The sequence below is a fragment of the Emys orbicularis genome, chromosome 9 (genome assembly GCF_028017835.1).
Source record: "Emys orbicularis isolate rEmyOrb1 chromosome 9, rEmyOrb1.hap1, whole genome shotgun sequence".
NCBI lineage: Eukaryota > Metazoa > Chordata > Testudines > Emydidae > Emys > Emys orbicularis.
This window is the reverse complement of record NC_088691.1, coordinates 46,792,248-46,804,905: the sequence shown is the minus strand read 5'-3', so window position 1 is coordinate 46,804,905 and position 12,658 is coordinate 46,792,248. Positions and strand designations below refer to the sequence as shown.

General features: G+C 46.8%; 1 protein-coding gene across 1 annotated transcript in view; it reads left to right on the top strand.

Moving 5' to 3' along the window:
• LOC135884158 (transmembrane protein 47-like) overlaps nt 1–12,392 on the top strand; it is a 28,606-nt gene extending 16,214 nt beyond the window's left edge. The window contains exons 2-3 of the mRNA XM_065411451.1: nt 10,275–10,415; nt 12,211–12,392. Coding sequence (XP_065267523.1) covers nt 10,275–10,415; nt 12,211–12,392 — 323 coding nt within the window. The remainder of the gene's footprint in view (nt 1–10,274; nt 10,416–12,210) is intronic.
• The last annotated feature ends 266 nt before the right edge of the window (nt 12,393–12,658 follow it).

The following is a 12,658-nucleotide window of genomic DNA, read 5'->3' as shown; positions in this document are numbered from 1 at the left end:
AAAGATGGATTCCAGTTCAGGTGACATGATCACATGTCACTGCAAGACTTCATTACTCACTTGCCAGCACACACATATACAGGGAGACTCACAGGTAAACAGCCATCTGCAGACAATGGGAGTCATCAAGATTCCAAACCATCATTAATGGCCCACACTTTACATAATTACAATAGGCCCTCAGAGTTACATATTATATTTCTAGTTTTAGATACAAGAGTGGTACATTTCTACAAATAGGTTGATCACACTCAGTAGATTATGAGCTTTGTAATGATACCTTACAAGAGACCTTTTGCACAAAGCATATCCCATTTGCATTATAGTTACTTATTATCAATTTTTTTATAAAACTATCCCAGTTACATTATATTCACTTATTGTCATGTTTTTATAAAACCATGTAGACTGCACAACGTTACAAATGGGTTGGCCATTTAAAAGGAGGGGCTGCGGTTTTCGGGTTAACGTGCAGCACAAACCCAACTAACCCCCCCCCACACACTCAATTCTCTGGGATGATTGCTTCACTCCTCCCTGCACCGCGTGGCTAACAGCGGGGATGATTTCTGTTCAGCCACAGGCAAACAGCCCAGCAAGAACGGCCACCTCTGAATGTCCCCTTAATAAAATTCCCCTATTTCAACCAGGTGACCCTGGGAGTACATCCAGGAGAGCTTCACTGAGATGTCCCTGGAGGATTTCCGCTCCATCCCCATACACGTTAACAGACTTTTCCAGTAGCTGTACTGGCCGCCAATGCATCCCAAGTCTTCAGGGCAAATTAATCATTAAACATGCTTGCTTTTAAACCATGTATTATATTTACAAAGGTACACTCACCAGAGGTCCCTTCTCCGCCTTCAAGGCCGGGAGCCCACCTTGGGTGGGTTGGGAGGGTTCCCTATCCAGGGTGAAAAACAGTTCCTGGCTGTCGGGGAAAACGGTTTCTTCAACCTCCTCCTCATCTTCCTCGTCCCCAAAATCCACATCCCTGTTGCGTGAGAATCCATTGACGGAGTCCACACACAGGGGTGGGGTAGTTGTAGAATGGCATGCAGCTCATCATAGAAGCGGCATGTCTGGGGCTCTGACCCGGAACGGCCGTTTGCCTCTTTGTTTTTTTGGTAGGCTTGCCTGAACTTCTTAACTTCACACGGCACTGCTGCGGGTCCCTGTTATAGCCCCTGTCCTTCATGCCCTTGGAGATTTTTTCAAATATTCTGGCATGTCGTCTTTTGGAATGGAGTTCGGATAGCACGGTTTTGTCTCCCCATACAGCGATCAGATCCAGTACCTCCCGTTCAGTCCATGCTGGAGCTCTTTTGCAATTCTGGGACTCCATGGTCACCTATGCTGATGAGCTCTGCATGGTCACCTGTGCTGATCAGCTCTCTACATTGGCCAAACAGGAAATGAAATTCAAAAGTTCGCGGGCCTTTTCCTGTCTACCTGGCAAGTGCATCTGAGTTGAGAGTGCTGTCCAGAGCTGTCACAATGGAGCACTCTGGGATAGCTCCCGGAGGCCAATACCGTCGAATTGCGTTCACACTACCCCAAATTCGACCCAGCAGGGTCGATTTCAGTGCTAATTCCCTCGTCGGGGAGGAGTACAGAAATCAATTTTAAGAGCCCTTTAAGTCAACAAAAATGGCTTCATCGTGTGGACGGGTGCAGGGTTAAATCGATCTAACGCTGCTAAATTCGACCTAAACTCGTAGTGTAGACCAGGGCTAAGACATGAGAAAAGTATCAGGGGGTAGCCGTGTTAGTCTGTATCCACAAAAACAACAAAGAGTCTGGTGGCACCTTAAAGACTAACAGATTTATTTGGGCATAAGCTTTCGTGGGTAAAAAACCTCACGAAGAAGTGAGGTTTTTTACCCACAAAAGCTTATGCCCAAATAAATCTGTTAGTCTTTAAGGTGCCACCGGACTCCTTGTTGTTTTTAAGACATGAGAAGTAATTCTTCCACTCTACTCCACGCTGATTAGGCCTCAACTGGAGTATTGTGTCCAGTTCTGGGTGCCACATTTCAGAAAAGATGTGGACAAATTGGAGAAAGTCCAGGGAAGAGTAACAAAAATGATTAAAGGTCTAGAAAACATGACCTATGAGGGAAGATTGAAAAAATTGGGTTGGTTTAGTCTGGAGAAGAGAAGATTGAGAGGGGACATGATAACAGTTTTCAAGTACGTAAAAGGTTGTTACAAGGAGGAGGGAGAAAAATTGTTCTTAACCTCTGAGGATAGGACAAGAAGCAATGGGCTAAAATTGCAGCAAGGGAGGTTTAGGTTGGACATTAGAAAAAGCTTCCGAACTGTCAGGGTGGTTAAGCACTGGAATAAATTGCCTAGGGAGGTTGTGGAATCTCCATCATTGGAGATTTTTAAGAGCAGGTTAGATAAACACCTGTCAGGGATGGTCTAGATAATACTTAGTCCTGCCATGAGTGCAGGGGACTGAACTAGATGACCTCTTGAGGTTCCTTCCAGTTCTATGATTCTATGATTCTTACCTTTGGAGTAACTTTTCTATAAATGAAGCTCTGAAAAAAGGACTGAATGACCCATCCAAGCTGTGGATGTGTTCCAGAGGGACTTTCAAGCCAGCAAACTCACCAATACGGCTAAGAACCTGATATATGGATTTTGAAGTCTCTGTATGTTTTTAATTGCGTTACCATTTAATAACTCTCTTCTTGTTCTTTCTTTATAATAAACCTTTAGTTTTAGACACTAAAGGACTGGCTTGCAGCGTGGTATTTTGGGTAAGATCCAACCTAATATTGACCTGGCAATGTGCCTGGCCCTTGGGGAACATGTCTTATAGTGAGCAGAGTTTTTAAACAACTTCTCACTGTATTGGACCTAGGTGCTGATTGGGAGCCAGAGAACTGGAATGCAATAAGGGGGCTGTGTGATTTCTTTTTTTAGCTGCTTGATAACCAGTGTGGGGGATCAGGAGCAGTTTGTGACTGGGGGGTGAGTCTAACTTCAGTGTTAACCACCAGTTTTGGGAGAATCTGCTCTCCTTTTTGCATCCTGCCTTGACCTTGGCATTTTCAGTGAGGGCTACCCCAGGCACACCAGGTCACACCCCCGCCCCAAGTTTTATTGATGGAACTACAAACCCCAGCATGCAGACTCCACTCCTTCATTGCTGAGCTGTTTCCCTCCAGTTTCACTCCTGCGGTGACCCCCATAGTTCTCTACTACACTCCCAGATGTGCTCAGACTGAAACCCTCTACCCTCACACAGCATTCACTCCAGCTAAAACCCACTCCTACCCCTGCCTCCAGCAGGTCTTACACTCGGGGAATGAGTCTCTTCTATACAATATTGCAGGGGTGGCCAAACTTACAAACCTTCTGAGCTTCATACGACAATCTTCAGATGTTTGTGTAGCCGTCTTCCAAGGCACTCCTCTCTTCCATCCCTGACAGGACTGACTGTTTTTCTTGCGCATGACACTTATTGTACAGCTGACCATCCCATCTCACATCTGGGCCTCATTAAATGGAGCCAAAATTGCTGCATCCATCCTGGATCTCCTATTCCACCAGTCTCTTTGGGCTCCCTGATATTCATGGCAGAACTGGCTCAATAGGCCCCTCTGGAAACCCAGAACTGGTTTCCCTGGTGATATTCCATAGGACCTCTGGTTTCCCTCTTTCCAGATGGTCTGTGCGGCTCAGACTTTGCAGAGTCCCCTTCGGCCTGCTGGCCTCCCTCCGTCTCGGTCTGTGGTGAATCCCTCAGATTTATTTTTCTTGCTGCTCTCCTTCCAGACCAGTGAACCTGTCCTGACATGGGGTGACTTAACTGCCATCCCACAAGGAGGCCTAGGGGTGTCAGATTCTTTGAGAGGCTACCCCTTTGAGCTATTCCCTTACCTGAGACACAGTAGGTCCTATGCAGCAGGGGAGTTCGTCCCACCCTGCCAACTAAGTTGCAGCTGTGCCTATTCCCTACTTGTCTCTGGCATGAGACACAGGTCTCGTGCTTCGACCTCTATAGATATGTCTTCACTGCAGACTTAACTCAAGTGATAGGCACCTGGGTCTGAATATCCAGTTTAGCCTAGCTCAGGTATGAGCAGCCACCCTGTAAAGCCATGCCAGAATTAGTGTCCTCACTGGTGCCCTCCTCAGGTGTTGCTAGGACTTCCAAGGCTGAGTCAGGGCCGCCCAGAGGGGGGGGCAAGTGGGGCAATTTGCCCCAGGCCCCGCAGGGGCCCCCACGAGTGTTTTTCGGGGCCCCTGGAGCGGGGTCCTTCACTTGCTCCGGGGGCCCCGGAAAACTCTCCCGGGGCCCGGGCCCCCGGAGCTTCTTCCGCTCCGGGTCTTCGGCAGCAGTTCGGTGGCGGGGGGTCCTTCTGCTCCGGGACCCGCCGCCGAAGTGCCGGGTCTTCGGCGGCAATTCGGCGGCAGGGGCCCCCTGCCGCCAAAGACCCCAGGCCCCCGTGAATCCTCTGGGCGGCCCTGGGCCGAGTCCCAGGGTTCTGTGTGCTGCATTAAGCTGAGCTGCTCTGATTCCTGGAGTGAATTGTAGGAGAGCTTGTCTGTCCTTCTGGGCACATGGAGGAGAACCGGGAGGTCTATCAACACATGAGTGGCTCAGCCTGCATCCTCCCTGTAGAGAGGGTGGGTCACCAGCCTGAATGAAAGCCTCATTTGGGCATTAGCCCCAGATGAGCCAGCTAGCCTGGGTTGAAAGCACCACTGAACTTATGCCCAAGGTTTATGTGTGTGGAGTCGGACTGGAGAGGGGTTCAGGGCAATGCTCAAGTAAGAGCCCAGGTTAACTGCAGTGAAGACAGACCCTGAATGGCTGCCCAGCTTCTAATTGTCAAAGGAGTATGTGTTCAGTAGGTACAGCAAGGAAGGTGTTTGTTTGTAGGTCTGCTCTGTGTGGTAACTGTAGTTCACCTGCCCCACAGCTTGCTTTACAAAGGATGTTAGAATCACTACCAAGAGTTCATTTAGTCAGTTGCCAAGGGCACAGCACTAACCATGTGTCCCATAAGACATCCAGTTCATGGGACTGCAGTGTGTGCTGCCTTCCTGCAGCCAGTTTATTGCAAGGCACTTTAAAAGGATCCTCATGAAAAGCAGGTTCTTGGGGCCTGTGGCAGGACAGTAGGGTTGGCTGGGCATTAGCCTATCTGGATATCTTTGGTGGCCAGAGGTCAAAAGTGATTTGGTCATCACCATCTCCTGCCATATCACAGAATCACAGTGTTTAGCATTTCCCAGCCATGCTAATGGGTGTCCCAGGTCAGCCTCGAACAGCAAGGGGTGCTGTGCTTTAGGACTGAGGTGCAGTAGCAGAGCTGGGGCAAGGGAAGGAGGGGTAAAACCAGGACAGCAATGAGTCAGAAGAGGATTGTAGACTTGTGGGAAACAAAATGAGCTATACCTGCAAATGGAATCATGCTGGAATAACTGCATCTACATTAGGGCTTTTGCCAATATAGAAACACTATTAAAAAATTAAAAATTAAAAAAAAAAAATCACACCTGACACTACTGTACTAGGAAAAGTTCTAATGTAGACCTGGCCTAACTGCTTAAGGGCTGAACTTTAAAGTGAGCTTTAGAGGCTCAATATTTTGAGCTGGAGGAGAGCCCCCATCTGCTCCCCTTCCCCTTGGAAAGTGCCAGGAGAAGAGCCACAGGCAGGAAGGGAGGGGCCATGGACTGTACCAGGGCAGGTCAATAGCAGGCATTCCCTGGGGGCAGGAGGTGGGTAAAGGGCCAGACAAGCTTTTATGGAGCTATGGCGGAGTCCTGCTTATGTAAACAATCAGCCATTGGGCTCTTTCCCTCCCCCTGCTTTTGCAGTACAGTTCCCCAAAACCAGGCTGTTTCTTCCCCAAGTAATGCGAGGAGCCCTTTCCCTCCCCCAGGCTCCTCTGTCCTTGCAGCTCCATCTGGCTTATGCTGACATGGGACTGATGGAGTTTGGGACATGGCCCTGCTAGTAATTGCTGATTAATAGGAGCTCAGGAAAGTCCTTTGTTGTGGCAATAAAAGATGAGTGAAAAGCCCAACATTTCCAGATGCTTCATTTGTTTGTGTTTCACACAGGCTGCAGCCTGGCTTAGAATGAACTCCCAGCACAGGATTTACTTTCCCCACACCTCTCCTTGGGCAGCTTTTGCCATCAACCTGCATCCTTTTCCTTTCAGGATTATTGTCCCTGTCTCGCTGCTGCCCTGCACCCTGTGTGAGGTACACCAGCGCCCAGTGAAAGGCGAAACCACATTCTGATTAGGCAGCATTTTACAGTCAATGTTAGTTTCACACCCACTCTGCACTGGTGTACCTAACGCAGGGGTTCTCAAACTGGGGGTCAGGTCCCCTCAGGGGGTCATGAGGTTATTACATGGGGGGTCGCAAGCTGTCAACCTCCACCCCAAACCCCGCTTTGCCTCCATCATTTACAATGGTGTTAAATATATTTAAAAGTATTTTTAATTTATAAGGGGGGTCGCACTCAGAGGCTTGCTATGTGAAAGGGGTCACCAGTTCAAAAGTTTGAGAGCCACTGACCTAATGCAAGGTGCAGAGCAGCAGTGGATTAGCCCCCCAGGGTCTTGAGATAGACATAGCTGTGTTGAAATGCCCTGTTGTGACTCAAAAGTGCCTAGCAATTCTGGGTTTGTTTCTTGGACCTGGAGAAGCAAGCTCTCTTCTATCCTTGCACACGCAACAAATTCAGGGTGAAGAGCTTAATATAGCTGGCTTAGAATCATAGGGTTAAACAGGACCACAAGGGTCATCTAGTCCAACCCCTTGCCAAAATGCAGGATTTGTTGTGTCTGAACCATCCAAGACAGATGGGTATCTATTCTTAGTTAGGAATATAGCGGGCATGGTTTGCACGTCCACACTGCATGACTTGCAAACCCTGCTTGAGTCCTACGAGGGTGGAAGGTCTCTAGCAAAGTCTGATTAATGGAGTCTTCCTTTTGGCTGCCTCATACCTTGAGTTAGGCCTGTTCTGAGAGGGGTAGAATGTACCTGCCAACGTATTTCTGAAATTATTTATTTTTCGTTAATTGCTGGTCTACAAGCTTCAACCTGTCTTGTTGCAGGATCCCATTTCCTTCTGAGTAAGGTCCCTGTTTCTAGCACAGAAACAAGATTGTAAATTCACCAGCCCTTGCAGTAAGACTCAGTGATGTCATCACTGTGATGTTGCAAAGTAACACCCTGTGGTGTGGAATTGGTGCAGTAAAACATGTTTAGAACATGCAAAGCAAATAACTTCTGGGTTTTGTAAACTTCTAATGCAGACAGTCTTGACACCAGGAGAGGAGCTGGGGGATTATAGTGAGAACAGCTCCACCCAAACTTGTCTCCTGCCCAAATGGAGCGAACTGGCAAGGCAAGCTGAATGTAACTGACTAATTTAGGGCTTGCCTGACTATTAAGACATGCAAGATACTGACTGTCCCAAACCTGAAAATGAGAGGTATGCATTCAGGATATTAACAGTTGCAAAGAAACCTATTCCTGTGCTCCACCTTGTGAGAGAAATCCCTTCCAATTATCCTCTGGCTAGAAAACAAGCAGTAAGTTCTGAGGTGCGGGGCTCGTATCTGCACAAAATTCCTACCAGTGTTGGTGGGAACTGCATACATTGATCTATGGCAATATACACCCATGTCAGGGTTCCCCCCCAATCTGAACTCTGAGGGAGCGGGGTCTAGTGGTTAGAGCAGGGGGGATGGGAGTCAGGAGTCCTGGGTTCAGATGTGGGGACCTGCATGAAAGACCCCCTAAGCTTATATTCTACCAGCTTAGGTTAAAAACTTCCCCAAGGCACAAATTCCTTTCCTTGTCCTTGGACAGTATTGCTGCCACCACCAAGTGATTTGCACAAAAATTCAGGAAAGGGTCACTTGGAGTCCCTATCCCCCCAAAATATCCCCCAAGCCCCTTCACCCCCTTTCCAGGGGAGGCTTGAGAATAATATACCAACCAATTGGTTAGCAATGTGAGCACAGACCAAACCCTTTGTCTTTAGGACACTGAAAATCGATCAGGTTCTTAAAAGAAGAACTTTATTTATAAAGAAAAAGTAAAAGAATCACACCGGCAAAATCAGGATGGAAGGTAACTTTACAGGGTAAATAAAAAGATTTAAAACACAGAGGATTTCCCTCTGGCTCAGCTTCACAGTTACAAAACAGGAATGAAACTACCTCTTTAGCATAGGGAAAATTCACAAGCTAAAACAAAAGATAACCTAATGCATTTCCTTGCCTTACTTACAATTTCTGTAATTCTTAAATGGATTATTCCAGGTATATATTCAGGAGATGTTGTCCCTGCTTGGTTTCTCTCGCTGTCCGGAGAGGGAGCAACAAAGAGAGTCACAAACAAAACCTCCCTCTCCCCCCCAGATTTGAAAGTATCTTCTTTCCTCAGTGGTCCTTCTGGTCAGGTGCCAGCTAGGTTATTTGAGCTTCTTAACCCCTTACAGGTAAAGCGATTCAGTACAGCTGCCCAGGAGGGATTTTATGCTACCCTTATCTCTATGTTTATGACAACCGACAAGAGCTGCCAGATTCCATACAGATATACAGTGACTGCATGTCGCCTGGATGTCTCAAGATCACCCCCTCTGAGATAAGAATGTGGTCCAAAGTCCTTTTCTCATCAGGGAAACAGAAGAAAAACACATTAGTCCCCAGTGCTCTGCTGTCATCTGGCCATTTGGCTTGAACGCCATCTCTGAGAAGGGAGCGAGGTCTAGTGGTTAGAGCAGGGGGGATGGGAGTCAGGAGTCCTGGGTTCTATCCTTTGCTCTGAGAAGGGAGAGGGAGGAGATGGGACATGGCTAGGGAAAGATGGGCAGCATCCCCTGATGCCAGACTTTGAGGGGGCATGGATGAATTTTACATTATCTGTGTATATACATATTTTTTGTCTGAACAATAGACTTTGCTATTAAACTGCTAAAAAAACCCACCACCTTTAACAACAAAGAACCCAACGTAACAAAGCAAAGAAAGTCATTCTCCAGAGAGAGTTAGGGGCCCTTTTGCAGCCCCTTCCTCTGCAGCAGAGCCAGCACTGCGGTGAACAGAAGGGCCAGGGTGGGAGTCTAAATTCATGTTTCACCTAAAAGTACCAGATGTGCTCTGGTGTGTTTGAGACCTGATCTAGTAGCATTTTTAAAAAGAAGGCAAACTCCCTAGTTTCCTTGCCTATCAGGCAAGACATGGTGGAACCAGAGAGATACTAATGGCTGACCTTGAGATATCAGTGTCTCTAAAATTATATTTTCTTTCTACAGTACAATTGGGAAGCTCTAACCCCAGTGGTTTGTAACTAGTTTGAAAAAGGCAAGATTTTTTTTTTAAATTATCCTCATACAGCTCCTTTATGGGGAGAAATCACATGGACTAGATTGAAGGGTTTTTAACTCTTCATCTCTTGATTACTAAAGCTACATAAAATGTGACTCAGACCAGGTGCTCAGGATGAAACCGCTAGACCCAGAGGTCAGATCTAGAGACAGGCTGGGGTCAGAGGGCCATTCATTTGAAGTAGCTGGAATTGCTGTACCTGCTTGTGTCAGCCATGAATTTGGTCCATGGTCTCTTTGAGAGGCACTACAATTCTTGTGTGACTCTTTCAGGCATCATAAGAAGAATTGCATTTAACTCTCCACTGATCATTTTGGTGCTATCATAAAATGGTGAACCCACAATGGGCTATAAAACGTAGTTTCTGCTCCTTTTGGAAATCCAAGATATGAAGCATCAAGGAGCTTCTTAAATCCTTCCTTTTCCTAGTTGTGTCCCTATTTTCTAACTTTCTCATAATTTCTTAGTCCCTCCTTGTCTGTAGCTACCTCCTACTTTTCCTCAAAGGCTTCTTCTGTTGCTTTGCTGCAGAGCATTCAATGACCTCCTTCAGTTTCACTTGGTGCCAGATTTCCAGGCTCAGAAATGGTCTTGAGCTAAGGATACCTTCTGTGACTTTTCTTCCGTCACCATCACCAAACCTCCTCCACCATGAATTGCATTTCTGAAACGTTAATGCTGTCTAATCTATAATGTGTGTGCCATCTTGGTAGATCATAAGTACTGCGAAACCAGTGGCTGGGCATTAGGATTTTTGAAGATTATGGGAAAATCCAGACCTCAGGGTGGGATTAGTGTGGGTATGTTTTATTGTCACAGCCTGAGAGTATGAGGCTGTTTCTTCATTAACGAGGGGTTCTTCCCCAATTGTGTCCTTTCCTCTTCTAGACTGGCAAGTGGCTACTCTGGTGTTAATCCTGACGGCAGCCACTATCATCTTGCTGTCGTTCCTTGCCTCCCTGGTTTCCTTCTGCCTAGGCACTCCCAGGCAGTACTACAGAGTTGTTGCTGTTCTCCTCTTGGTTGCAGGTACCTATAAGTCACTGCTCTAGAAAGAGAATACAAATTTGGCTACTTTAAAGGATAAAGTGTCTCCTTACTTGTGTCTCCTGCAACTCTATTGAAATCCTAGGGCAGGGCAGGATTTGGCCATCAGACTGCTCCAAAAACTGGAGCCTACAGACTAAATAAAATCTGCAGAATTGTGAAATGTGACTCGAACCTGCTCCATCTTTAATATAGAGGTGCAGCCCTCTGGCTCAAGATGGGAACCCTGGATCCCTTGGGGCCTGCAGCCTTTCTGGGCTGCAACTCTGCATTAAAGATCAGTGGCATTATTCTGCCCCATTTATGCACCTTAGGTGCAGCCCTTAGCCTCCTTCTCACCAATAGGGTCCTCACTAGGGTGTGTTCACACTTTATCCAGCTGCCAACAGCTAGTCATAGCATGTCCCCATAGGATGCAAAGAACAGCTGTGGTTTAAATTCCTTACAATGCACTCCTGTTATCTAGCAGGCTCTCCAGAAACTGCAGTGTGGCTGTGATAAGTTGTAGTGTGTTAGTGTGTTGGGTTTCACTGAAGAATACTGTGATACCATTTTGTTAGGGATATGGCCACAAGATTCATGAATCTTTTCTACATTAGGCAAAATAAATCTGACATGGACTGAAAAGCTCAATGTTACTGTTTGAGCAGTGGCAGGGGGAAGTGGCAGTTTAGTTTAGGCCCCAGTTTTCATTGTCCATGAATAAAAATGATCTCTTTTTCTAAAATGTTCCTTGGAAACTGAGATTTAAATCCTTGTAGTACTGTGAACCCGAACACAGCAGCAGGGTTGTGCTTATGCTGTAAACTGATTAGGAAAGGACTATAATGCAAAGCTGGCCTGTTCAGGTTCACCCCTGCCAGTGACTGATGTGCAAAAAGAAAACATCAGGGAGCAAATTAGAATTTTAAAATCCTTTGTATTTTAATTCACTTAAGGTAGAGGTCCATTATGAACTCTTTACTTCTTCTTAAGGCTCCCTTTTAAAGGGCTTTGAATACTACAGACACTGCCTTGACCTGCTTTAATGGCACAATATTACTATGTTTAGCCCACCTGTTCTCCTCCAAAATCTGGCTGGGAACGTGCATAAAATAGGATTTAGAATCAACTCCTCCTTGTTCTGGTGTTGCATGGCCAAAAACCCAACCAAGACTTTCCAATACCAAAAAATGCCCTGAGTTACACTCTCATCTAAATAGAGATGGTCTTAACTCTGCATGGCACACTTCTGCTCTAGACCTTGCAAGTGCCTTAATATGGTACTAGTGTTAAATTTCATCCCAAATGGAAAGTGAGGTGGGGGAAGACTGCTTGAAAAAGAATCCGGCACTGTTTGTGGCTTTACTGAGTGAGACATGGAAAAGTGCTGGTGGTGGGTTCCAGCATCAAGGCTCTGAGATAAAGAGCTTGAGGCAGAAGTGCTGTGATGCTGGGCTGTCACGAGCAGGGCATTCTTGTGAGGGAGATGACAAGTGAGCTAGAGCAAGCAGTGATAGCTGCTGAGCTTGGAGGACGCTTACGCTGCTGGCATCCTACTAGGCTGACGGCACTGTGGTGAAGAAGTTCACAGCATTGGTACTGTTGACATTGGGCCAGGCACACCAGAGGGAAAGAGGGCGATTGTACTTTGCCCAAGAGACAAGCTGGATGGGAAGGAGGTTGGGAGATCTGTGGGACCAAGACCAATAAAGCCACTAACAGCTGCTGCATGAATTTGCTGCATTACTTCTTTCCTCTTCTAGACTTTAACCAGATGTCTTTTCCCCATTTCCAGTGGTTCTGCAAGTGTGTGCCTTGATTCTCTATCCAATCAAATTCATTGATAGCAGCATGCTGAAGAGCTACCACGAGTTCAACTGGGGGTACGGCCTGGGCTGGGGATCCGCTATCTTCATGCTGGGTGCAGCCATCCTATACTGCCTGCGCACGGACGTTTACGAGGACGCCTACTACTAGGGTTGGGCAGAGGAGCTGGCCAGCCCCAGCAGATCACTGGACTATCATTAGATTGACTGGACCAGAGCATGAGGGGCAGGGAAGGGAGGAGGGTTGTTGGGTCCACTGGGGTTTTTAGAGCACCTGTTCAAAGACCGAAACACAAGTTTTGCAAGAAATCAACAAGCCTTAATGAAAGATGTGGGTGTGAAGATCTGGAACTGGACACTCATTAAGGTGGTAGGGGGAATGTGGAGAGAGAAATGGGCTGTAGCTCATCAAAATAA